Here is a 27758-nt window from a genome sequence, read left to right on the forward strand (position 1 = left end):
TACTATTAAAAAACAGGGGCACGGGGGGGCGTGTCGAAACAGCAACCAAGATGGCTGCTTTTCTTAAAGGCTGAATACAGGAGCAGATAAAACCGCTATTTACTGCTCTGAAATCTTACAATCTGAGCTATTTTTCAATATTATTCTACAGTCCAGAAGCTACTGCTCAGAAACATATATTTATTCACCTAGATTTCAGCCCGGAAGACCTAACAGATGTGGTGCGTAGCGGAGGCCTGCTAACGGCCTCAGCCTTCATCTAGCCCTCCCCATTATCCTGCAGACACAGGACAAGCAGCTGTATAAGCTGAACATTTCCCATTACCTACCCACTTAACTGGGACTAAAGGTAACTTCACTCGAGCTATCTCTCTATTTCTTACCTGTCATGGGAGACATCACGCAACATATACAAGCCTTCTTGCTAGACTTGGAGATGGTAATACTCAGAAGCTTTGACAACCTATTACCGCCAACGCAGTATGTGAGCATGCAAACCAATAACCCTCTATCATCCTACACAGAAGTACCGCTAATTAAGAGCGGCCAGAGGCAAGATGAGGAGCGCATTAAACCTGCTTGGGAGGATCGGACCTCAGGGGATGCAGCCGATCCCCAGGAACTGATCTCTACTTATTTCATCCACCAATCCGTTGCCTTGCCTGACAAACAAGAAAATCTACAGAGCCAAATACTACACTTTTCTAACTTGGAGAAACAGGTGGCGAAAAGTGCTAAGTATCCGATTGCACTGGGCACAATGTTAGTTTGGCAGACAGACATGCAAGAGACTGCTCAGTGTTTATTTGAAGCAGATAGATACAGTACAGCAGCCTCATCTCTTGAATCCTGTACCCAGACAGCTGATAACATTGGTAGACAAGACTGGATGACACCCTTTGTCATCTTTTTGGGACAAGCGATTAGAAGGGCTGGCGTGGGATAGAGCTGCAAGGAGAGGTTGCTCTGTCTAATGGCAACCCACGTTAGAGCCGGCACTGGATAGAAGATCCTGCACAAATCAGTCTGCTTCACATTAGCAGTTTGAGACTGTCGCATTAGCGAAGTTGTGAGTATGTACTCTGCCTATTGATCTGACTCTTTGAAATCCATTTCTATATGACGGATGATGTTCCTGAGTCTTGTGAGATGTCAAAGATAAGGCACTATCCTCAGTGTTAGCCTAGAATGATTGACTATGCAATCGGATTACACTTTATTATATACAACTACATCTTTTAACACTGGATTTGCTGGTTTCATCTGGGAGTCTATATGTGATCAGTGTGGGGAGCAGTTTTGATCTTACAAGCTTTTGCGGCAGGGCAGATCTAGACTACAGTTGTTGATTGAGAGTTTCATTTAAAAATATCTTTGCACTGTTTCTCTACGTTATGTTTTATCCCTTAAGATGATCTGCTCATATGCCACTGCTCTATTCCCACATCTCCATTTGACTTTTTTCCTGTGCGATCTTGCATTACAGCTAGCGCTGGAACTGTAGTAAGAGTAAAAGTGTTATATACTTACAGTATCACAATATGACAATACATAGGAGATCATAATATTAGCAACTACCATATTTGTCAAAGGGTTTATAAGTTTGACTAAGTGCTCTGCAGCTTATCCTATTCGATATTGACCTATTCATATAACTGTTTTTCTCTCCCATTTACGTAATGATAATATTACCTTAGTTTATCACACATCAGGGTAATTCATATTTTGACCACTAGATGGCCATAACGATTTAGCAGATGGAGCCATGATAATCTCACGTTTTTTTTTTCTTTAGTCTTTAGAGGTATATTCTTACTTATAGTGGACACTTATGCTCCCATGGTGCAGTCCTTCCATACATCTTAAATGTCAGTTCTTGTTTAATAGCTACAAGCCACAAAAACATATATCTTAATTTTTAGGCTTAGAGATCAGACAAGCTAGTACACTATAGATACCAGTGGAAGTGTTTAAGAAGAGTAGTTGCTATTCCATTAGGTCTATACTCTCCTCACATTTCTTAAACGACTAATTGTGAGGGATACCTACTATTGGGCTTACTGCTATGGAGGGTTACAAACTAAACAGCTCACATATTCTTGGAAAGTCTGACTGGCTCTGAGGTGTAGTTAAGGCTATAAATGTGTCCCTTACCCATTTTCACTCCTAGCACCCCAAAATATGTGGGGAGGGGGGTTATTTGAAGATTAGGAGTGGGCTAGAATATAAGAAGCCTAGGTCAGAGATTCATTGAAGTAGCCAGCTACCTATTAGCCATTTTCTTTGCTGAGATCATGTGTGCTTATATTTTGTGTGTTAACATGTCTAGTACCATTGATAATCTGCTAATGTTGGTGTAATTTTGGACAAAACTATTACTAACAACTGTGTATTTTTTACATCTGTTCCTTGTATTCTGAAATTCATATTTCACTTTAGGCAAGCTAGTATAGTTTAACGGTCAAATAAGTTAGCATGTCTTGAAATCTAAACTACTCAAAGCACTTTAAAGATAGCTACAACATGTAAGCTAACATCTTTCTTGCTTGATAATTATTTCCAAGTTTATTCCCTACCTATTTGAATGTATATAGTTCAGCTACATTAAACTTTGATATCCTCCATTGCTCAGTAATGTTAGTGCTAAAGGTCCAAAAGAGGACTAAATGAATAATGGAGGATTAATACAGCAAATATTGAACACAGATAGTCGTTACCACAAACTTATAGTAAAATGAGGTTCTTTAGTTGAGACCCAAGAGTGGTCTCCTTATGTTTGAGAATTGCCTACTGATGTTGTTTATTTTCGTGTCTCTGATGGGTCCAAAAGTGGCCTCATGATTTCTATAGTAGGCATAAAATGTAATTGGCTAACAATTTGTATTCTAAGATCAGATATGTCATATAACATGTACTGGACATTCATTCTGATCTTTGCTAGATATGTAACTGGAAAATATTTTGATTCAAACTGTTCACATATATTTTATGTTTGTATGCCTTATTTTGAACCTTAATAAAAAAAAATATTTAAAAAAAAAAAAAAAAAAACATGGGCACTTACATTCAAAGTTTACAAAGCAGCCGTTTTGATTAAAAACTTACCTCTCTTCTTTTCACAGCCAGAACAGCTTCCTCCTCCTGGAAATCCTCTCTACACGTCAGCAATGACTAATCCGGCTTCCTCCAATCACAGGCAATGACCACCCTGGGGGGGAAAGCCGTGTTTGGATGAAGCCAGATTAGTCATTGCTGACGTGTGAAGAGAGGATTTCCAGGAGGGGGAAGCTGATCTGGCTGTGAGAAGAACAAAGGTAAGTTTTTAATAAAAACAGCTGCTTTGTAAACTTTGATGAATGAAAGTGCCCATTTTTAATAGTATTTTTTTAAAAGGGGCTTTCATTCACCAAAGTTTACCTTCACTTTAAGTTTGAAGTAAATATCTTCCTTTTGTATTCAGGTGAAATTTTCTAGTCAGCTTATTACAGCTATGATGCATCACTTAAGTGCTTCAACATTTGGGTATCATGTCCCTTTAAGTGCTAGGCAACACAAGGTCACCTTTCTCAAAGCATGCATGCGCTGCCTGCTCACATCCTCTATAACCAATGACATAGTTAGATATCACTTAATTCTAGGGATATTTCATAAATATTTGGGCACACATGTAGTTTCTTCTTGAATAACTATTTTAAGTAGATTGGTTAATTTTAATTAGCTGATAGGAACTGTCTGAGCAACATCTGTCAACCGCTACTGTAGCTTTAACTGAAAAAGAACACAATGTCTATGTGTAGTAGTGCCCATTTATGCCTGTGCTTGTAAAAATTCATGGAGGTCTTTCCCTTGGTCAATTTTCCACCATGGTGGGGTATAACACACATTTCTCAAGATTTGTCTCAATTTTTTGTGTGTTGAATCACAAAATGCATCACATCTTCCATATAGAATAAACCATTGTCATTTTCTTCAGAAGTAAAAAATAAGGGAATGATCCATATATTCAGTAACTGGTCAGAAAATATAGATCTTTGTTTAGAAACAGGTTGTATACCAGTCATGAGGTAGAAGAAACTTTTCATGAATATGAACTGTATAATTATAATCTATAACCTGTACACCTCAGCTTTAATAAATCTAGCCCATAGTGCTACATAATACGTCAATACTGAGCAGTAATTCCAAAAGTCTTGCTCATATCTTTCATTACAGCTACCAATAACTTAAGGTATTTTTCTTAAAGGGACAGTCTACTCCAGAATGTAGATTGTTAAAAAGATAGATAATCCCTTTATTATCCGTTCCCTAGTTTTGCATAACCAACACGGTTATATTAATATACTTTTATCCTCTATGATTACCATGTATCCAAGTCTCTGCAGACTGCCCCCTTATCTCAGTTCTTTTGACAGACTAGCATTTTAGCCAGTGCTGACTCCTAGGTAACTCCACAGGAGTGAGCACAATGTTATGTATATGGCACACATGTACTAGCATTGTCTAGCTGTAAAAAAATGTCAAAATGCAGAGATTAAAGGCGGCCTTCAAGATATTAAAAATTAGCATATGAGCCTACCTAAGTTTAGCTTTCAACAAAGAATACCAAAGGAACAAAGCAAATTTGAAGATAAAAGTAATTTGGAAAGTATGACTTGACTGTCCCTTTAAGTAAAACTGCACATGATTGAAGTTTCTTCCTGGTTTGTACTAATAACCATGCTTTAGAATACACAACATTAATTTTAAAAAAATATTTATTTATCAAAAAAGAATTAACAGACATTCTATAAAAAGTTGCACATCACACTCATATGAGAAGTTCAATATAAATACTGTAAACACATTCCACAGCAGCAAAAACATGAATATCACACAACACTGTTCTAGTGCTTACAATCTAGTATGATATTTACATTCATAATACAAACATTAGAATACATGAATATCTTCTAATAAATATACATATATACACATAGATACACACTCCTATATGCACTGTAGGGAGCTTGGTGCAAAAAAAAAGGAGAGTTCCCAACGTAGGTGCCATCTAGATTTAAATATCTGGTATCAAACCGGTTTCCAACTCTTTCTGTTTCTGAAGCAAACCCTAAAAGTAAAAAATAAAAAAAGTGTGAAAAACAATGATAATAGAAAGAAACCAGGAAATAAAAACAAAATTTATTTCATGTAATTGGCAAGAGTCCATGAGCTAATGACGTATGGGATATACAATCCTACCAGGAGGGGCAAAGTTTCCCAAACCTCAAAATGCCTATAAATACACCCCTCACCACACCCACAATTCAGTTTTACAAACTTTGCCTCCCTATGGAGGTGGAGAAGTAAGTTTGTGCCATGGCATAGGCCTGATACTTCTTTTATCCCTTCTTCAAGGTTTAAAAAATTGTATCCTTTGCCAGCAGTTATAATGGAGTTTTGGGAAAAGATCCTCAAAGTTGATGGGGGCTATTTCTACGCTTGCCAAACTTACTACTATTCCTATGGAAGATAGTACTTCCTTTAAGGACCCTTTAGATAGGAAACTTGAATCTTATCTAAGGAAAGCTTATTTATATTCTGGCTATCTTCTCAGGCCTGCCATTTCTATGGCTGTTAGGGGTAATATGAACCTGATGGCAGCCATCTTGTTCTTCGCAGCCATCTTGTTCCTCGCAGCCATTTTGTAATGAATAGACTTTATTATACTGGGGTATTATGCAGTGAGAATTATATGCATGTTATGAGTTTCTTTAGCTATTCGGCCTTGCCAATGTACCCTGGCCTAATGCCTAGAAGTAAGATAGAATAAGATAATGTAAACAAGAGGCTTTAGACACTCGGTTGTCTCTGCAGATGGTAGTTTGTTATGACTCTGTAAATATTGTTATGAGAAACTCATGTTCCAGTTTTTCCTTGTAAATTGCTCTGTATAACTGTGTAAGATGACGCGGTCCTAACGTGTCATCCCCTTAACCCTGTATGTCACTATAAGAAAGGCTTGCACTGTGCAATAAACAGAATTGGCTTTCGATCATAATGCTGCGTGGTCTGAGTCATTCTAAGGGGCCCTTATCAGATAATCTACATATGCCTCAGGTGGTACACTAGGCCCCAGGCTTTGGCCTGCGCTGACACCCCCCCGTGGGATTATACACCTTACAATTCTTGGTGACAGTTTGTGGGATTCGCAGTGCGTAAGTATGAGTGCTTTTACCATGCTTTCCTTCTGTGAATCTGAACCTAAATTTAGTTGTTTGTGTTTTTAAAAAAAAAAAGAAAAAAAAAAAAGGTGTAATATATGATAATGATATAAGGTTAAAGGGGTTCCTGTGGTTGAAGCACAGGTTTGCGGAGGTTATAGTCCTGCCAGCAGTTGTGATACCCCTCCAGACAGGTAATCAGTCCTGTGCTGGGACACGACAGGTATTGTGAGTCCTGTCGGTGATAAGCGCGCAAGTAATATATGTATGCCAGTTGACGGGGAGCTTTTAAGATAAGCTACTCCGGGCGAACGTGGCAGTAGAGTGAGTGAGTCTCACGTGTGTTGAAGTTTCCCATATTCATTCCCATAATAGAGTTTTGTTACCCACCTGAAGCTCATGTTGATATCTGATGCTTGCTTTTGCTGCTATATAAAATGATGCTGTGCATAGAAAATATTAAGTGGCTGTGCATGTTATTATTGTGGCTATTATTGTGTTGAGAATTGGGAACTGCTCATTGATAAGAATGCACAGAGAAAATTACATGTATAAGGTAAAAGAAAAGAAGAGTTAATAGTTTCTGCAAAAGACAGAAATATTTTTTTAAAACACTGTCAGTAAGTACTGCTGTTTGATAAATAGAGAAATCTCTGTGTTAAAGAATGTAGCAGGCAAAGAAGGGGGGCCACCACTGAGCGCGCACATAGCTCAGAAGAAAAAAAAAAAAAAAAGAGAGAAAAGAAATCCTGTCTCCGTTTGTAAGATTTTTTTTGTTTGCTTGCAGTAACAAAAATGAAATTTTGTATATTGAGATGCATAATGTGTGATGGTCTGTAGGTTCTCACTGTGGTATGAGTGTAACAGATTTGCTTTAAACCAAAAACAGAATGTATTGTTTGAAAAGGATTATCCCATTCCAGGCAAAAAAAAAAACAGAATTTATGTTTACCTGATAAATTACTTTCTCCAACGGTGTGTCCGGTCCACGGCGTCATCCTTACTTGTGGGATATTCTCTTCCCCAACAGGAAATGGCAAAGAGCCCAGCAAAGCTGGTCACATGATCCCTCCTAGGCTCCGCCTACCCCAGTCATTCGACCGACGTTAAGGAGGAATATTTGCATAGGAGAAACCATATGGTACCGTGGTGACTGTAGTTAAAGAAAATAAATTATCAGACCTGATTAAAAAAACCAGGGCGGGCCGTGGACCGGACACACCGTTGGAGAAAGTAATTTATCAGGTAAACATAAATTCTGTTTTCTCCAACATAGGTGTGTCCGGTCCACGGCGTCATCCTTACTTGTGGGAACCAATACCAAAGCTTTAGGACACGGATGAAGGGAGGGAGCAAATCAGGTCACCTAAATGGAAGGCACCACGGCTTGCAAAACCTTTCTCCCAAAAATAGCCTCAGAAGAAGCAAAAGTATCAAACTTGTAAAATTTGGTAAAAGTGTGCAGTGAAGACCAAGTCGCTGCCCTACATATCTGATCAACAGAAGCCTCGTTCTTGAAGGCCCATGTGGAAGCCACAGCCCTAGTGGAATGAGCTGTGATTCTTTCGGGAGGCTGCCGTCCGGCAGTCTCGTAAGCCAATCTGATGATGCTTTTAATCCAAAAAGAGAGAGAGGTAGAAGTTGCTTTTTGACCTCTCCTTTTACCAGAATAAACAACAAACAAGGAAGATGTTTGTCTAAAATCCTTTGTAGCATCTAAATAGAATTTTAGAGCGCGAACAACATCCAAATTGTGCAACAAACGTTCCTTCTTTGAAACTGGTTTCGGACACAGAGAAGGTACGATAATCTCCTGGTTAATGTTTTTGTTAGAAACAACTTTTGGAAGAAAACCAGGTTTAGTACGTAAAACCACCTTATCTGCATGGAACACCAGATAAGGAGGAGAACACTGCAGAGCAGATAATTCTGAAACTCTTCTAGCAGAAGAAATTGCAACTAAAAACAAAACTTTCCAAGATAACAACTTAATATCAACGGAATGCAAGGGTTCAAACGGAACCCCCTGAAGAACTGAAAGAACTAAATTGAGACTCCAAGGAGGAGTCAAAGGTTTGTAAACAGGCTTAATTCTAACCAGAGCCTGAACAAAGGCTTGAACATCTGGCACAGCGGCCAGCTTTTTGTGAAGTAACACAGACAAGGCAGAAATCTGTCCCTTCAGGGAACTTGCAGATAATCCTTTTTCCAATCCTTCTTGAAGGAAGGATAGAATCCTAGGAATCTTAACCTTGTCCCCAGGGAATCCTTTAGATTCACACCAACAGATATATTTTTTCCAAATTTTGTGGTAAATCTTTCTAGTTACAGGCTTTCTGGCCTGAACAAGAGTATCGATAACAGAATCTGAGAATCCTCGCTTCGATAAGATCAAGCGTTCAATCTCCAAGCAGTCAGCTGGAGTGAAACCAGATTCGGATGTTCGAACGGACCCTGAACAAGAAGGTCTCGTCTCAAAGGTAGCTTCCAAGGAGGAGCCGATGACATATTCACCAGATCTGCGTACCAAGTCCTGCGTGGCCACGCAGGAGCTATCAAGATCACCGACGCCCTCTCCTGATTGATCCTGGCTACCAGCCTGGGGATGAGAGGAAACGGCGGGAACACATAAGCTAGTTTGAAGGTCCAAGGTGCTACTAGTGCATCCACTAGAGCCGCCTTGGGATCCCTGGATCTGGACCCGTAGCAAGGAACTTTGAAGTTCTGACGAGAGGCCATCAGATCCATGTCTGGAATGCCCCACAGCTGAGTGACTTGGGCAAAGATTTCCGGATGGAGTTCTCACTCCCCCGGATGCAATGTCTGACGACTCAGAAAATCCGCTTCCCAATTTTCCACTCCTGGGATGTGGATAGCAGACAGGTGGCAGGAGTGAGACTCCGCCCATAGAATGATTTTGGTCACTTCTTCCATCGCCAGGGAACTCCTTGTTCCCCCCTGATGGTTGATGTACGCAACAGTTGTCATGTTGTCTGATTGAAACCGTATGAACTTGGCCCTCGCTAGCTGAGGCCAAGCCTTGAGAGCATTGAATATCGCTCTCAGTTCCAGAATATTTATCGGTAGAAGAGATTCTTCCCGAGACCAAAGACCCTGAGCTTTCAGGGATCCCCAGACCGTGCCCCAGCCCATCAGACTGGCGTCGGTCGTGACAATGACCCACTCTGGTCTGCGGAATGTCATCCCTCGTGACAGGTTGTCCAGGGACAGCCACCAACGGAGTGAGTCTCTGGTCCTCTGATTTACTTGTATCTTCGGAGACAAGTCTGTATAGTCCCCATTCCACTGACTGAGCATGCACAGTTGTAATGGTCTTAGATGAATGCGTGCAAAAGGAACTATGTCCATTGCCGCTACCATCAACCCGATCACTTCCATGCACTGAGCTATGGAAGGAAGAGGAACGGAATGGAGTATCCGACAAGAGTCTAGAAGTTTTGTTTTTCTGGCCTCTGTCAGAAAAATCCTCATTTCTAAGGAGTCTATTATTGTTCCCAAGAAGGGAACCCTTGTTGACGGAGATAGAGAACTCTTTTCCACGTTCACTTTCCATCCGTGAGATCTGAGAAAGGCCAGGACAATGTCCGTGTGAGCCTTTGCTTGAGGAAGGGACGACGCTTGAATCAGAATGTCGTCCAAGTAAGGTACTACAGCAATGCCCCTTGGTCTTAGCACAGCTAGAAGGGACCCTAGTACCTTTGTGAAAATCCTTGGAGCAGTGGCTAATCCGAAAGGAAGCGCCACGAACTGGTAATGTTTGTCCAGGAATGCGAACCTCAAGAACCGATGATGTTCCTTGTGGATAGGAATATGTAGATACGCATCCTTTAAATCCACCGTGGTCATGAATTGACCTTCCTGGATGGAAGGAAGAATAGTTCGAATGGTTTCCATCTTGAACGATGGAACCTTGAGAAACTTGTTTAAGATCTTGAGATCTAAGATTGGTCTGAACGTTCCCTCTTTTTTGGGAACTATAAACAGATTGGAGTAGAACCCCATCCCTTGTTCTCTTAATGGAACGGGATGAAACACTCCCATTTTTAACAGGTCTTCTACACAATGTAAGAATGCCTGTCTTTTTATGTGGTCTGAAGACAACTGAGACCTGTGGAACCTCCCCCTTGGGGGAAGTCCCTTGAATTCCAGAAGATAACCTTGGGAGACTATTTCTAGCGCCCAAGGATCCAGAACATCTCTTGCCCAAGCCCGAGCGAAGAGAGAGAGTCTGCCCCCCACCAGATCCGGTCCCGGATCGGGGGCCAACATTTCATGCTGTCTTGGTAGCAGTGGCAGGTTTCTTGGCCTGCTTTCCCTTGTTCCAGCCTTGCATTGGTCTCCAAGCTGGCTTGGCTTGAGAAGTATTACCCTCTTGCTTAGAGGACGTAGCACTTTGGGCTGGTCCGTTTCTACGAAAGGGACGAAAATTAGGTTTATTTTTTGCCTTGAAAGGCCGATCCTGAGGAAGGGCGTGGCCCTTACCCCCAGTGATATCCGAGATAATCTCTTTCAAGTCAGGGCCAAACAGCGTTTTCCCCTTGAAAGGAATGTTAAGTAGCTTGTTCTTGGAAGACGCATCAGCCGACCAAGATTTCAACCAAAGCGCTCTGCGCGCCACAATAGCAAACCCAGAATTCTTAGCCGCTAACCTAGCCAATTGCAAAGTGGCGTCTAGGGTGAAAGAATTAGCCAATTTGAGAGCATTGATTCTGTCCTTAATCTCCTCATAAGGAGGAGAATCACTGTCGACCGCCTTTATCAGCTCATCGAACCAGAAACATGCGGCTGTAGCGACAGGGACAATGCATGAAATTGGTTGTAGAAGGTAACCCTGCTGAACAAACATCTTTTTAAGCAAACCTTCTAATTTTTTATCCATAGGATCTTTGAAAGCACAACTATCCTCTATGGGTATAGTGGTGCGTTTGTTTAAAGTGGAAACCGCTCCCTCGACCTTGGGGACTGTCTGCCATAAGTCCTTTCTGGGGTCGACCATAGGAAACAATTTTTTAAATATGGGGGGAGGGACGAAAGGAATACCGGGCCTTTCCCATTCTTTATTAACAATGTCCGCCACCCGCTTGGGTATAGGAAAAGCTTCTGGGAGCCCCGGCACCTCTAGGAACTTGTCCATTTTACATAGTTTCTCTGGGATGACCAACTTGTCACAATCATCCAGAGTGGATAATACCTCCTTAAGCAGAATGCGGAGATGTTCCAACTTAAATTTAAATGCAATCACATCAGGTTCAGCTTGTTGAGAAATGTTCCCTGAATCAGTAATTTCTCCCTCAGACAAAACCTCCCTGGCCCCATCAGACTGAGTTAGGGGCCCTTCAGAAATATTAATATCAGCGTCGTCATGCTCTTCAGTATCTAAAACAGAGCAGTCGCGCTTACGCTGATAAGTGTTCATTTTGGCTAAAATGTTTTTGACAGAATTATCCATTACAGCCGTTAATTGTTGCATAGTAAGGAGTATTGGCGCGCTAGATGTACTAGGGGCCTCCTGAGTGGGCAAGACTCGTGTAGACGAAGGAGGGAATGATGCAGTACCATGCTTACTCCCCTCACTTGAGGAATCATCTTGGGCATCATTGTCATTGTCACATAAATCACATTATTTTAAATGAATAGGAATTCTGGCTTCCCCACATTCAGAACACAGTCTATCTGGTAGTTCAGACATGTTAAACAGGCATAAACTTGATAACAAGTACAAAAAACGTTTTAAAATAAAACCGTTACTGTCACTTTAAATTTTAAACTGAACACACTTTATTACTGCAAATGCGAAAAAACATGAAGGAATTGTTCAAAATTTACCAAATTTTCACCACAGTGTCTTAAAGCCTTAAAAGTATTGCACACCAAATTTGGAAGCTTTAACCCTTAAAATAACGGAACCGGAGCCGTTTTGAACTTTAACCCCTTTACAGTCCCTGGTATCTGCTTTGCTGAGACCCAACCAAGCCCCAAGGGGAATACGATACCAAATGACGCCTTCAGAAAGTCTTTTCTAAGTATCAGAGCTCCTCTCACATGCGACTGCATGCCATGCCTCTCAAAAACAAGTGCGCAACACCGGCGCGAAAATGAGGCTCTGCCTATGCTTTGGGAAAGCCCCTAAAGAATAAGGTGTCTAAAACAGTGCCTGCCGATATTATTATATCAAAATACCCAGATAAAATGATTCCTCAAGGCTAAATATGTGTTAATAATCAATCGATTTAGCCCAAAAAAAGTCTACAGTCTTAATAAGCCCTTTTTGAAGCCCTTATTTACAATCGTAATAAACATGGCTTACCGGATCCCAGAGGGAAAATGACAGCTTCCAGCATTACATCGTCTTGTTAGAATGTGTCATACCTCAAGCAGCAAGAGACTGCTCACTGTTCCCCCAACTGAAGTTAATTGCTCTCAACAGTCCTGTGTGGAACAGCCATGGATTTTAGTGACGGTTGCTAAAATCATTTTCCTCATACAAACAGAAATCTTCATCTCTTTTCTGTTTCTGAGTAAATAGTACATACCAGCACTATTTCAAAATAACAAACTCTTGATTGAATAATAAAAACTACAGTTAAACACTAAAAAACTCTAAGCCATCTCCGTGGAGATGTTGCCTGTACAACGGCAAAGAGAATGACTGGGGTAGGCGGAGCCTAGGAGGGATCATGTGACCAGCTTTGCTGGGCTCTTTGCCATTTCCTGTTGGGGAAGAGAATATCCCACAAGTAAGGATGACGCCGTGGACCGGACACACCTATGTTGGAGAAATGGCCATTTTGCGTGGAATCGGAAAGAAGAAAAAAATACATTGTGGACATGGTGAAAAGTTAATCTAGTGTTTTTTATATATATATATATATATATATATATATATATATATATATATATATGTATGTCGTACGCTAGAAATTAGATGCTTTTCTGAGAAAGGAAAAAAGGGAGTGAATCTTTGGTATGCGAGATGAAATGAACTTGTGTGTCTGTATCGTAATAATGTTTCCTTCTGTTTCTCTGCTGGGAAATCAGACGTTTTTAGAAGATATTTGGTCATGTTATTTTATATACCTGTATTTTAAAGTCACCAGCATGTTTTAAGTATGTGGTATTCATATGCAGTTTTAGTTTTAAGTGATAATTGTTGTTCGGCATGTAAAGATATGATATTGTTTTTGCAAGTGAAGTAACGGCTTTGAAAGTGCGATGGTGTGTGATTTTTTGTCACGCTCTGGTAAATATGAAACTGTTTCTGGTATGATTAATGGGTTAACGTATGTTGTATTTGTAAGGTCTGTGCACGGCGTGGGTGCACACAATGAAATATATTTATAGGCTGTAATTGAAAGTTTTTCTAAAAGGGCGTCCGTTTTTGTTGCAAGTAAATTAATCTGCAGGTCATGCTACAGTACAGAGGTGAAATTGGTGTGGTAAATCATACAAGCAGCCTAAATTATGGTTAGGATATACATATGTAATTTGCGTGATGAATGGTTAGTCCTTAAAGGGACAGTTCACTGTAACAAGGTGTTGCTATTAATGTATTGTCCATGACTTGTTATACAAGCGGCATATTATCTTATATTTGTCTGGAAAATCAGAGCTCAGTGCGTAGACGGAGCAATAGAAAATTGTCATTTTCTTATTTAAAGAACCAGTGCAATAACCCTGTATTAGTAGTTTGCTAAATATATTTTTAGAGACCTTTCTTTGTATATATTTATTTTAAATTTGCTGTTCAGATAGCAGATATTTTTTTTGCAGCATAACTTAATTCTCTCTGTAATGCAAACTGAAGTGATAAGTTGTCTACAATTTTAGTGTAGGGATCCGTGAGACTAGAGGACAGAAAAGAAAAAAAAAAAAAAAAAACAAAAAAAAAAAAAACAGGAGAGAAAATATTTAAAGGGATACAGGAAAACTGGTATAACATCTGAGAATTTAAGGGAATATTTACATAAAAGACGATGAGGTTTACTGTAAGCCTAACACTAGTATATTTCACTGTGTTAGCAGTTTCAATTAAAGATTATTTTTAGTTTGGTTAAAATGTCCCTTTAATTAGCCTGCATCCCACTGTGAGTGCGTTCTTATGCTGCTTATGCTTGTTTAGGCTATTTAATGAACGTCAGTATACATTTTTATTATAAGGATCATTGGGATTAATTTAAAGGGGAAATTGTATTAGTATTCTTTTGTAGAAAGCTTATTTTTGTGTTATATACGGTTGTTATATTTGGCTGGACAACTGCAGAATGGTGAATATCAATTATATACAACGTTAAATCCAATAATTTTGTTGTGGTTAAACTAATTAGCATTTATCAAGTTTTAGTGTGAATTTTATATTTTTAAGCAGTAAACAGTGTTTCTCCTTTAAGTAGAAATGAAACTTTGAGCTTGCCTCACTATCCTTGAGAAAGACTGATAACACTGTGCATGTTTTGGTTTTCTTTAAAAAAAAAAAAAAAAAGAAAAGAAGTTTCTCTCTTGTGTTTGGCTTTGTTACAGAGAGAACAATTTGCACTGTACATTTAAAGCGGCAGTACTGGTGTTCTATGTTATAAAAAATGATAACTATAAATTGCTCACTACAAAGAAACAAGTATTTATATTATATTCTGTCATAGAATATAGCTTAAAAAATGATAATTTTATTTCTGTGGCTGTCAAACTGTATCTCACAGATATAACTCTTTGTTATTTAAAATAACCCCCACTGCGTTCAATAAATAAATGAGATATTATTTAATGAAGTGATTTCAGTGACACTTTAAAATATATAGTTATTTGGTTATTAACTAGTCTACCACTATTATTGCAATGACTTTGATTGCTGCTTAACAGTTAAGCCGTGGTCTATAAGGTGTCTAGAAATAAACACCCCTAAAACAAATGATGCACAGTTTATCTGATTCTACTGCATTTATATAACTAGCTAATTTATCTGTTCACAGTTTTGGTTTTATTTATATGGCTTACGTGTATTCTGTCTCTTGGTGTTGTAATGAGATTTATACAGCCTGTGATAAGAGGCAGTCCTCAAAGGTTTAAAAAATTAGCATATAAGCCTACCTATGTTTGGTTTAATCTAGGAAGGTTGGTTAGAATTAAAAGTCCTATCTGAATAATGAATTTTCATTTATCCTAGAATGTCCCTTTAACAGTGGCTACTGTGGTTATCTGATCTTTCCCAAATAAGCGCAATTTTATTTGTGCAATCTGCAACTTAAGTTTCTTGGGCATCTGCTGTGATTGCTTTCTTTGTGTGATATTAAAGTTTTGTACATAGTGGATGTTTTTAATTGTTTGTCATGTTCTGAGTGTGTTGCATTTCAGCGAATGTCAGAATATGTGTTGCATTCTAAGTTAATTGTGGTTGTTTGAAATTTGTGTCAGCAGCTAATGTTTCGTTTTGTGTAAGACAAGAACGATTGGTTTTCATTGTTTGTTATGTTTTTCTCTTTTGTGGACAGCATATTGAATTGTGAAGTGTATTTCATTTTGCTTGCTATTGAGAATTGTCTCTGCATGAGTGGAGTGCATGATTTATCGTTTAGTTTCTTGTTATCTTGTGTTTGCGTGTCACATGAGATGTTTTACGCAAACATGGGGGAAGTATTGATGAGTATTGATGAATATCTTTATGTAATGGAGGTGATTATTTTTAGGAGGTGAACCTTAAACGTTTTGAATCTCCTCGTACAATGTTATTGTGTTAATTTCAGATGCCTAAAATGTTTTATTTTTCTATGTGGTTCTTAACACTATATTTGTATTTGCAGGATGAGAGTATGCTGTCTTCAGAGATTGAAACACACTAACTGAATTATTTTTGAGTTTCCATATTTAGGTAAAATCTGTACAGGCAAAATTCCATAAGTGCACTCTTCAAAAGATTAAAGATTGAAAGCAAGTAAACATTTAAAGAAAGAAAAGATAAAGATGAAAGACCTTTTGTCAAGCTTGTTTTAACCATCATACTGCAGTAAAAAAAAAGTTACTGAACTATCTTTGGATCCATTCTTTGCTTTGCATGCTGGTACCAGCCCCAGAACTGGACTCTGGGTAATCCATGACTGTTTTCTCTGATGTGTGTCTTCAGGACATAAAGACTATCCTTCTCTGGACTGTGCCTTACCGCTCGATATGGAAGTCCTGTTATGCTGTTACAGGGTCAACCAATTAAATTAGGGGAGTATTGTTTTAACCCTATTCCTTATATTGCTTGTTTTGTATTCTCTTGTATTTGTTTTATTTTTATTGATCATATTTGGTCTAAGAAATCATATGCTTCATTGGTATTAGTGCACATGGTAGTTTATGTGCTTAACAAAGTAACCCTTTAGATAAGTGTAACTGTGAACTTCGCAGTATTGTACCCTATTGAATGGCCCACTGAGTATAAGAAAATATGTTTAAGGAAAATGCTGCAACATAGAATAATATTTTAGACCCTTCACCCTTTAGAACATAAGGAGGACACGTCTAAGCTAGAAGTTTATAGTAAATATACAGAGAAATGTTTCAGGGAATAGCATAATTATAGTTTATGAAAGCAAAGGTTTTTTTCCCTTTTATTAATTAGTATGGTATCTACAAAGTGAATTTGGTCATTCCTGATGTTTGTCAAAGAGAGTAATTCTTACCATAAAGATGTGTTTACCTTTAAAAGAGCTTGTAGTTTTAAATGATGTTCTGTTTGTATGCTTTCCTCATATAGGAGTGTGAGAGAATTTAGGTTGGAGAATTATAAGCATTATAGATAGCAGCCATCCAGAATAAAGCAACACAAGGTTCTTTTATTTTTTTTTAGAAGTTCAAAGTGACAGTGTAAAGAAATTCATTTATTTTCATTGACTGTTTTTCTTTTTTTCCATTCTTACTACAGGGCAGGCCTTAGCATAAGTTTTGGTATAACCCTTCAGGCCCTTGATGAAGTCTGACAGGATTTCACTTGCGTAGTATTCATGAAGTATCATTTAAAAGTGTATAGAGAAGTTGTAAATTATTCTCTGAGAAATGTCAATGTATTTAGTTTGTATTATATATCAACAATGTTTTGTTTGATTTTAAATGACATAGGATGAAAGTGACGTTTTATTTGGACATAATTGTGATTGTATTGCGGTGTGTACTCATCCTGTACTGTTTCTGTTTGCTTCCTAGACTCCCTGTGACTCGAGTGTCTGCTTGCCATGGGTATCCACTGGTTGCCTTGTCTACCCCATGAACAAACCATCAGATTTCCAGTATCTCCCTGCGGAAGAACCGTGGATAAGCACCCCTACTGCAAATGAACTGTTGGAGAAGTGTATTATAGCAAAGTGTCAAGGTGCAGCGCTCTCAAATGGACAAAGACTGTTCTTAAAGTGATCAGAGGCCACCTAGAGACAGTTGTGCTGTTGCTATGTCATGCTTTACTGTGGAAAAGGAACTGTTGGACATATTGGGGGGTGCTAGCAATGCAGGTGGAGAGATAGAAGATGCAGCGTTGTTTGGGGGTAGATGGGGGCTGGTTGGGTCTCTGTGCTGGTAGACCAGTAGTTTTGGGAGGGCTGGAGGATAGATGGAAGGTATTGGAGGGACTGTACCTATATGCAGTGACAATTAGCCTATAAAAGTATATCACGACATGCAAATATTTTTCTCTTTAGTATTCTTATAGAGTTCTGTTACCATAATATAAGGCTTTACTTATTTTCTATGCCTGTCTATTTTTATGTTATTCTGTTAGAATAAAAGGATGGTATGTTAGGGGTAATATGAACCTGATGGCAGCCATCTTGTTCTTCGCAGCCATCTTGTTCCTCGCAGCCATTTTGTAATGAATAGACTTTATTATACTGGGGTATTATGCAGTGAGAATTATATGCATGTTATGAGTTTCTTTAGCTATTCGGCCTTGCCAATGTACCCTGGCCTAATGCCTAGAAGTAAGATAGAATAAGATAATGTAGACAAGAGGCTTTAGACACTCGGTTGTCTCTGCAGATGGTAGTTTGTTATGACTCTGTAAATATTGTTATGAGAAACTCATGTTCCAGTTTTTCCTTGTAAATTGCTCTGTATAACTGTGTAAGATGACGCGGTCCTAACGTGTCATCCCCTTAACCCTGTATGTCACTATAAGAAAGGCTTGCACTGTGCAATAAACAGAATTGGCTTTCGATCATAATGCTGCGTGGTCTGAGTCATTCTAAGGGGCCCTTATCAGATAATCTACATATGCCTCAGGTGGTACACTAGGCCCCAGGCTTTGGCCTGCGCTGACACCCCCCCGTGGGATTATACACCTTACAATGGCTGATGTTGTAGCTGCATCAACTTTTTGATTGGAAAGTTTAGCACAACAGGAAATGGATCCTGATTTGTCTAGCATTGTTCGCTTGCTTCAACATACTAATCATTTTATCTGTGATGCCATTTTTGATAGCATAAAAATTGATGTTAGATTTAGGTCTTTAGCTATTTTAGCTAGAAGAGCTTTGTGGCTCAAATATTGGAATGCTTACATGGTATCTAAGTCTAGATTACTATTCTCTTTCTTTCCAAGGTAATAATTTATTTGGTTCTCAGTTGGATTCGATTATTTCAACTGTCACTGGGGGGAAGGGAGTTTTTTTACCTCGGGATAAAAGACCTAAGGGTAAGTCTAAAGCTTCTAATGGTTTTCGTTCCTTTCAACAAAATAAGGAACAGAAACCCAATCCTTCCCCCAAAGAATCTGGTTCCAATTGGAAACCTTCTTCGAGTTGGAATAAATCCAAGCCGTTTAAGAAACCAAAGTCAGCCCCCAAGTCTGTATGAAGGTGCGGCCCTCATTCCAGTTCAGCTGGTGGGGGCAGATTAAGATTTTTCCAAAGCATTTGGGCAGATTCTGTCCAAAATCAATGGATTCAGAGTATTGTCTCTCAAGGGTATCGAATAGGATTCAGAGTAAGACCTCCTGTGAGAAGATTTTTTCTCTCATGCATCCCAGCAAATCCAGTAAAGGCTCAGGCTTTTCTGAAGTGTGTTTCAGATCTGGAGCTTTCAGGGGTAATCATACTAGTTCCGTTTCAGTCCAATTCTGGATCTGAAAAATTTGAATTGCTTTGTAAGAGTGCCAACTTTCAAAATGGTGACTATAAGGACTATTCTGCCTTTTGTTCAGCAAGGGCATTATATGTCCACGATAGACTTACAGGATGCATATCTTCATATTCCGATTCATCCAGATCACTATCGGTTTCTGAGATTCTCTTTTCTAGACCAGCATTACCAATTTGTCGCTCTTCCTTTTGGCCTAGCGACAGCTCCAAGAATCTTTTCAAAGGTTCTTGGTGCCCTACTCTCTGTAATCAGAGAACGGGGTATTGCGGTGTTTCCTTATTTGGACAATATCTTGGTACTAGCTCATGTCTTCACATTCTGCCGAATATCACACGAATCAACTAGTGTTGTTTCTTCAAAGACATGGTTGGAGAATCAATTTACCAAAAAGTTCCTTGATTCCTCAGACAAGGGTCACCTTTTTAGGTTTCCAGATAGATTCAGTGTCCATGACTCTGTCTCTAAACAGACAAGAGATGATTAAAATTGGTTTCAGCTTGTCTGAGCCTTCAGTCGAAATCATTCCCTTCAGTAGCTTTGTGCATGAAAGTTTTGGGTCTCATGACTGCAGCATCGGACGCAATCCCCTTTGCTCATTTTCATATGAGACCTCTCCAGCTTTGTATGCTGAATCAGTGGTGCAGGGATTATACAAATATATATCACAATTAATATCCTTAAATCCCAATGTTCGACTCTGACTTGGTGGTTAGATCACCATTGTATAGTTCAAGGGGCTTCTTTTGTTCATCCAACCTGGACTGTGATCACAACAGATGCAAGTCTTTCAGGTTGGGGAGCTGTCTGGGGATTTCTGACAGCACAAGGGGTTTGGAAAACTCAAGAGGCGAGGTTACCAATCAATATTTTAGAACTCTGTGCTATTTTCAGGGCTCTTCAGGTTTGGCCTCTGTTGAAGAGAGAACTGCTCATTTGTTTTCAAACAGACAATATTACAACTGTGGCATATGTCAATCATCAGGGTGGGATTCACAGTCCACTAGCTATAAAAGAAGTATCTCGGATACTTTCTTGGGCGGAATCCAGCTCCTGTCTAATTTCTGCGGTACATATCCCAAGTATAGACAATTGGGAAGTGGATTATCTCAGCCGTCAGACTTTACATCCGGGGGAGTGGTCGCTCCATCCAGATGTGTTTTCTCAGATTGTTCAGATGTGGGGTCTTCCAGAGATAGATCTGATGGCTTCCCATCGAAACAAAAAACGCCCCAGGTACCTGTCCAGGGATCCTCAGACAGAGGCAATGGATGCGATAGCAGTTCCTTGGCATTACCAACCTGCTTATATCTTCCCGCCTCTAGTTCTTCTTCCAAGAGGGATTTCCAAGATCATCATGGAACAATCGTTTGTGTTTCTGGTAGCTCCAGCGTAGCCTCACAGGTTTTGGTATGCATATCTTGTCCGATGTCCAGTTGCCAACCTTGGCCACTCCCTTTAAGACCAGACCTTCTGTCTCAAGGCCCGTTTTTCCATCAGGATCTCAAATCATTAAATTTGAAGGTATGGAAAATGAACGCCTAGTGCTTAGTCATAGAGGTTTCTCTGACTCAGTGATTAATACTATGTTACAGGCTCGTAAATATGTTTCTAGGAAGATAAATTATCAAGTTTAGAAGACTTATATTTCATGGTGTTCTTCTCATAAATTCTCCTGACATTCTTTTAGAATTCCTAGAATTTTTCAGTTTCTTCAGGATGGTTTGGATAAAGGTTTGTCTGCAAGTTCCTTAAAGGGACACATCTCTGCTCTTTCTGTTTTATTTCACAGAAAGATTGCTAAGCTTCCTGAAATTCACCGTTTTGTACAGGCTTTGGTCCGTATCAAGCCTGTCATTAAATCAATCTCTCCTCCTTGGAGTCTTAATTTGGTTTTGAAGGCTTTACAGGCTGCTCCTTTTGAGCCTATGCATTCTTTGGACATTAAACTACTTTCTTGGAAAGTGTTTTTCCTTTTGGCCATCTCTTCTGCTGGAAGAGTTTCCAAATTATCTGCTCTTTCTTGTGAATCTCCTTTTCTGATTTTACATCAGGATAAGGCAGCTTTGCGGACTTCATTTACATTTCTACCCAAGGTTGTGAATTCTACCAACATTAATAGAGAAATTGTTGTTCCCTCTGTGTCCTAATCATAAAAATTCTTTGGAGAGATCCTTACATTCTTTGGATGTTGTAAGAGCTATGAAATATTATATGGAAGCTACTAAAGATTTCAGGAAGACTTCTAGCCTATTTGTTGTCTTTTCTGGTTCTAAGAAAGGTCAGACAGCTTCTGCCATTTCCTTGGCATCTTGGTTAAAGCTTTTGATTCATCAGGCTTATTTGGAGTTGGGTCAGGCCCCGCCTCAGAGAATCACAGCTCATTCTACTAGATCAGTCTCCACTTCGTGGGCTTTTAAAGGGACATGAAACCCACATTTTTTCTTTTGTGATTTAGAAAGAACATGTCATTTTAACCAATTTTTAATTTACTTCTATTATCTCATTTGCTTCATTCTCTTGATATCACTTGCTGAAAAGCATATCTAGATATGCTCAGTAGCTTCTGATTGGTTGCTGCACATAGAGGCCTTGTGTGATTGGCTCACACATGTGCATTGCTATTTCTTCAACAAAGGATATCTAAAGAACTGAGCAAATTAGATAATAGAAGTAAATTGGAAAGTTGATTCAAATTACATGCCCTATCTGAATCATGAAAGTTTAATTTTGACTAGACTGCCCCTTTAAGAATGAAGCTTCAGTTGATCAGATTTGCAAAGCAGCAACTTGGTCTTCTTTGCATACATTTACTAAATTCTACCGTTTTGATGTATTTGCTTCTTCAGAAGCAGTTTTTGGTAGAAAAGTTAATCAGGCAGCTGCTTCAGTTTGATTCCTCTGCTTATGTTTACGTTTTTTCTTTTCAACTATGAGGGAAAAAAAGGAAATTTATGCTTACCTGATAAATTTATTTTTCGATACGATGAGTCCACGGATTTCATCCTTACTTGTGGGATATCGCCTCCTGGTCAGCAGGAGGAGGCAAAGAGCACCACAGCAGAGTTGTATAAATAGCTCCTCCCTTCCCTCCCAACCCAGTCATTCGACCAAAGTTAGGAAGAGAAAGGAAAAGCCAAGGTGCAGAGGCATCTGAAGTTTAACAAAAAGTTAATAACCTATCTCAGTAGAACAGGGCGGGCTGTGGACTCGTATCGAAAAAGAAATACATTTATCAGGTAATCATTTACCTGATAAATTTTCTTTTTCAAGATACGATGAGTCCACGGATTTCATCCTTACTTGTGGGATACAATACCAAAGCTAGAGTACACGGATGAAACTTGAGGGACAAGACAGGGAACCTAAACGGAAGTCACCACTGCTTGAAGAACCTTTCTCCCAAAAGCAGCCTCAGCTGAGGCAAAAGAATCAAATTTTGAAAAAGAGAAGTCCAAGTTGCAGCTTTGCAAATCTGTCCAACAGAAGCATCATCTTTTTAAAGCCCATGAGGAAACAAAGGCCATAGTGGAATGAGCCGTAAGACCTTTAGGAGGTTGAGGTCCAGCAGTCACATATGCAAAATGGAAGATACTTCAAAGAAGATGATTGACGAAAATCCTTAAAAGCTTGCAAGTAGAACTGCAAAGCACGGACTACATCCAAATTATGTAGCCGGCGCTCCTTCAGAAAAGAAGGATTAGGACACAAGGATGGAACAACAATTTCCTGATTAATGTTCTTGTCTGAAACAACCTTAGGAAGAAAACCAGGTTCGAATGCAAGACCACCTTATCAGCATTGAAAATAAGATAAGGGGAATTATATGGCAACGCTGAAGCTCTGATATTCTGCGAACAGAAGAAATAAAACTTTCCAAGATAAGAAACCTAATATCTATGGAATGCATAGGTTCAAACGGAACCCCTGTAAGCACTCTAAGACTAAATTTAAACTCCAAGGAGGAGCAATTGGACTAAATACAGTCCTGATTCTAGTCAGAGCCTAACAAAAAGATTGAACCTCTGGCACATCTGCCAGACGTTTGTGAAACAAAAAAGATAAAGCAGAAATCTTCTGATAATCCCTTCTCCAAGCCTTCTTGGAGAAAGGCAAAATCCTAGGAATCCGAACCCTACTCCATGAGTAGCCCCTGGATTCACACCAATAAAGATATTTACTCCATATCTTATGGTAAAATATCCTAGCAACAGGCTTACGTACAAATCCAAAAAATGGACAGCGCCACAAGTATTAGTAATAATGTGATAGCTAAGAGAGAAAACCCCAGCTAAACAAATACTCTTATATGAATAAGATATAGTAATGTATAGATATACAGAAATAACTATATATAGGGCTATTGGTCTATAAATGCACTGCTCATATAGTGAGAGAGTAAAAAATGCGAAGCCCAAAATTCAAATGACCCATTCAGAAATAAAAATATATAACATAAGTAAAGTGCGAAAAATATAGGTAATCAAATGTCCGCAAATATAAAAAAGATATTGTAATGTACTATCCCTATGTGAATAAAAGGACTCTTGTACTTAATCCAAAATCCAGTCTAGGGTTGCTTCTCCTTATATGCCCGGTGGTGTCTGTTCCCAGGCTTCAAAACATGATGTAGACAGGGTTAGTTCTCTAGGAGAGAAGTAAAAACAGAGCGCATCCACGATCTAAGTGTAGTGGTAAAAGTCACAGTTTATTCAGATATATATAAAATAACAATTGCACACTCACAAACGAGCCCTCAAACATATGAGGTATGTTGATACATTTAGCAGATACAAAGCTTCATACCCCTCCAGCGATACTGCAGTCTCTTTTTCCAGTATCCCACTGTGTTGCTGACGCCTATATAAGTGTATGGCTCTAGCAGGGGAAGAAAAGGTGTACTACCACGCTTCGGGGTAAGCTAAATTTTTGCGTGATAAAGGAGATCGTGAAAATACAGCTGTAATTATCTGTGCAATGTTAGCCGGCTATTGCTCAGAATACAGCGTGTATAACAGTCCCTTCTCCTAGGATTATGGGCGTACACGCGGTATGGAGATTGCAGACAAAATGACGACTAGAATAGATATCGCATATAAGGCACTGCCGCAATGCCCCGTGGTCTCAGAACCACCAGCAAAGACCCCAGTACCTTTGGAATTTGAGTGCCGTGGCCAGACCGAAGGAAAAGGTCACGGCCGGAATTGTTTGCCCAGAAAGGCACAAACTCGGGAACTTGAGATGAACTCTGTTTACAGAAACAAAAAAGATCTACTACTGTAGATCCACCTTCGACATAAATTGACCTTCTAGATCAATGGAAGAATGGTACGAATAGTCTCCATCCTGAAAGACGAAACTCTGAGAAACTTGTTTAGAGTGCCGAGGTCAAGAATAGGACCAAAGGTTCCCTCCTTTTTGGGGAATTCCAAACAGAAGTGAAGAAGAATCCTGCCCCTGTTCCTGTATCAGAACAGGCCAACTACACCAATGGGGGAAAGGTCTCTTACACAATGTAAGAACGCCTCTCTCTTTAACTGAACTCTCAACCTTCAGCTTCTTAAGGGCAGCAAAGTTTATCACTAGTTCATTGTGGGACACCATTTTAAGGCAAATTGGGTAGCCTGCAACTCATGGTTTAGGTGAGGTTATTTGTAACCCACCAGAGAAAGTGGACTCGCTGTGTGTAACACATAGCCACAGCTGGATTTGATCTTGCATAAAATCTGAAAGTAGAATCAGTCCACTGAGAATCCGTGAAACATTATTTTCCATTCTCCAGGGATTCTGAGCATCACAAATCCAAGGCTAACTAAAAGACTGACCCCTTGAAATTCCGATTTCTCAGATCGGGGACATTCTCTGTTTTTAAAAAAAAAAAAAAAAGATAGCATCTCCAATAAGCCAGGTTAAGACAATGCCTCCTTGCAAAGAAGCGTTTAAAAAATTCTTCACTTAGAATCTAAAGTCCTTAACCAAAAGGCTCAGAGAGCTGAAACAGAAAAACCTGAAACCTACACTTCCAGTGTAAGAACTTCCAGGTAAGAATTTGAAAGAAAAGAACTTGTCAGTTGGCAGCCTCAATCCCATCCTGGATTTTATACAGGAGAGTGTCTGACTTAAAAGTTATAGACAACGCATCAAAACAAAATGCCGCCTGCTAAGGACGGAGGAAAATACACAGTAGTATGCCACTGTAAACCTCGGTATACATCCCTTTCCCATCTGTATGAGAACCCTTGAGCTCTAACTAGTCTCAAACAAAGGACAGAAGTTTTCTTATTCTAGATAGGGACTACTCCATACACCCTAAGTAATGTGTTCCTTTACTTAAATCTGTTATGGAAAGCATCACTTCATTATAGGGAATACGGACTTTCCATTCCGTATAATTCACAGGACATATTAGGATAAATTACACCTGCGCTAAGGTGAAAATAATTCCTCTAGCAAGGTTAGTTTCCACATGGATATGATATGCAAAGCAAAACTCCGGACGGAGTAAAAACGGGAGCCCGGGGCATAGCATCTGTGCCCAAACATTTTGTGAACACTATAGGATTGTGCATAAAGTGATCATTGTCGACATACTCCCAAACAGCAAACGCCATAAAAGGAGGAGTTCAGAAAAAAGGAGTGTAATGTTTTAATAAAAAATTAACACAAAAACGAAAACGTTACTGTCACTTTAAATCCTCTCAGAAATCATCCAAGTATCAAGTTAACCTTGCTGATAATAGACATTTCCCTATACATTAAAGACGTTGCCCTATACATTAAAGCAACCCTGTCTTGGATACACAGTCCCTATGCAAATTGCAAAGAACCGCATGTGGGATTATTAATTTTTTTTATGTGTGCATTTGTTCCATCTTAAGTACAAAGCTGCATTTTATATAACAAACAGCTGAAATGTATCAAAAAAAGGAACACCACAAACAACGATACTGTCTCTTTAAATACAAAAAGAACAGTATTTTTATGCACCTCTGCTCCATTCAAATTCATAATGGATAAAGCAACACATAGACTTCTGAAACACCCTAAACCATATTATCAAATAAAAACACTACTGTCACTTTAAATGTGTAGAGATACCTCACATTTGTACTATTGACAGTAGATAGGGCCACAGATGGAGTAGGGTCTCTTATAACACCTATTGTTTAATAAAGACCGGGTGGTACTGTGCCTATAAATATTAAACCATGTTTTATCGTTACAACATGAATGCAATAGTTGTGTCAGTTAACGTAAGACTGACCAACAAACAGCAGGCAACGCACCACTCAAACTTTTATTCAAATGTGTCTTAACATGAATAGACACTTCCCAGAGAGCCCATGGGAATCATAAAATTTGCCGAAACTAAACAAAAAAACAGAATTTATGCTTACCTGATAAATTATTTTCTCTTGTGATGTATCGAGTCCACGGATTCATCCTTTATTTGTGGGATATTCTCCTTCCCAACAGGAAGTGGCAAAGAGAGCACACAGCAGAGCTGTCCATATAGCTCCCCCTCCAGCTCCACCCCCCAGTCATTCGACCGAAGGTTAGGAAGAAAAAGGAGAAACCATAGGGTGCAGTGGTGACTGTAGTTTAAACAAAAAAGCTACCTGACTTAATAGCCAGGGCGGGCTGTGGACTCGATACATCACAAGAGAAAGTAATTTATCAGGTAAGCATAAATTCTGTTTTCTCTTGTAAGATGTATCGAGACCACGGATTCATCCTTTACTTGTGGGATACCAATACCAAAGCTTTAGGACACGGATGAAGGGAGGGAACAAGACAGGTACCCTAAACGTAAGGCACCACTGCTTGTAAAACCTTTCTCCCAAAAATAGCCTCCGAAGAAGCAAAAGTATCGAATTTGTAAAATTTAGAAAAAGTATGCAGCGAAGACCAAGTCGCTGCCTTACAAATCTGTTCAACAGAAGCCTCATTTTTAAAAGCCCATGTGGAAGCCACTGCTCTGGTAGAATGAGCAGTAATTGTTTCGGGAGGCTGCTGGCCAGCAGTCTCATAGGCCAAACGGATGATGCTTTTTAGCCAAAAAGAAAGAGAGGTAGCAGTCGCCTTCTGACCACTCCTCTTACCAGAATAGATAACAAACAGTGAAGGTGTTTGTCTGGAATCCTTAGTTGCTTGTAAATAGAACTTTAAAGCACGAACCACATCAAGATTGTGTAACAGACGTTCCTTCTTCGAAGAAGGATTAGGACACAGAGAAGGAACAACAATTTCCTGGTTAATATTCTTATTAGACACAACCTTGGGTTTGGTACGCAAAACTACCTTATCTGCATGGAAAATCAGGTAAGGTGAGTCACATTGTAAAGCAGATAACTCTGAAACTCTTCGAACAGAAGAGATAGCTACCAAAAACAAAACTTTCCAAGATAAAAGCTTAATATCTATTGAATGTAAAGGTTC

The 27758-nt window shown here is 39.3% G+C and overlaps 1 protein-coding gene across 1 annotated transcript in view; it reads right to left on the reverse strand.

Moving 5' to 3' along the window:
• Nucleotides 1-4736: 4736 nt before the first annotated feature.
• CCDC66 (coiled-coil domain containing 66) overlaps nt 4737-27758 on the reverse strand; it is a 177662-nt gene continuing 154640 nt past the window's right edge. Inside the window, exon 19 of the mRNA XM_053720735.1 lies at nt 4737-5107. Within this exon, the coding sequence (XP_053576710.1) occupies nt 5054-5107 (54 nt within the window). The 3' untranslated portion in view covers nt 4737-5053. The remainder of the gene's footprint in view (nt 5108-27758) is intronic.

Source organism: Bombina bombina, chromosome 7 (assembly GCF_027579735.1).
Source record: "Bombina bombina isolate aBomBom1 chromosome 7, aBomBom1.pri, whole genome shotgun sequence".
Lineage (NCBI taxonomy): Eukaryota > Metazoa > Chordata > Amphibia > Anura > Bombinatoridae > Bombina > Bombina bombina.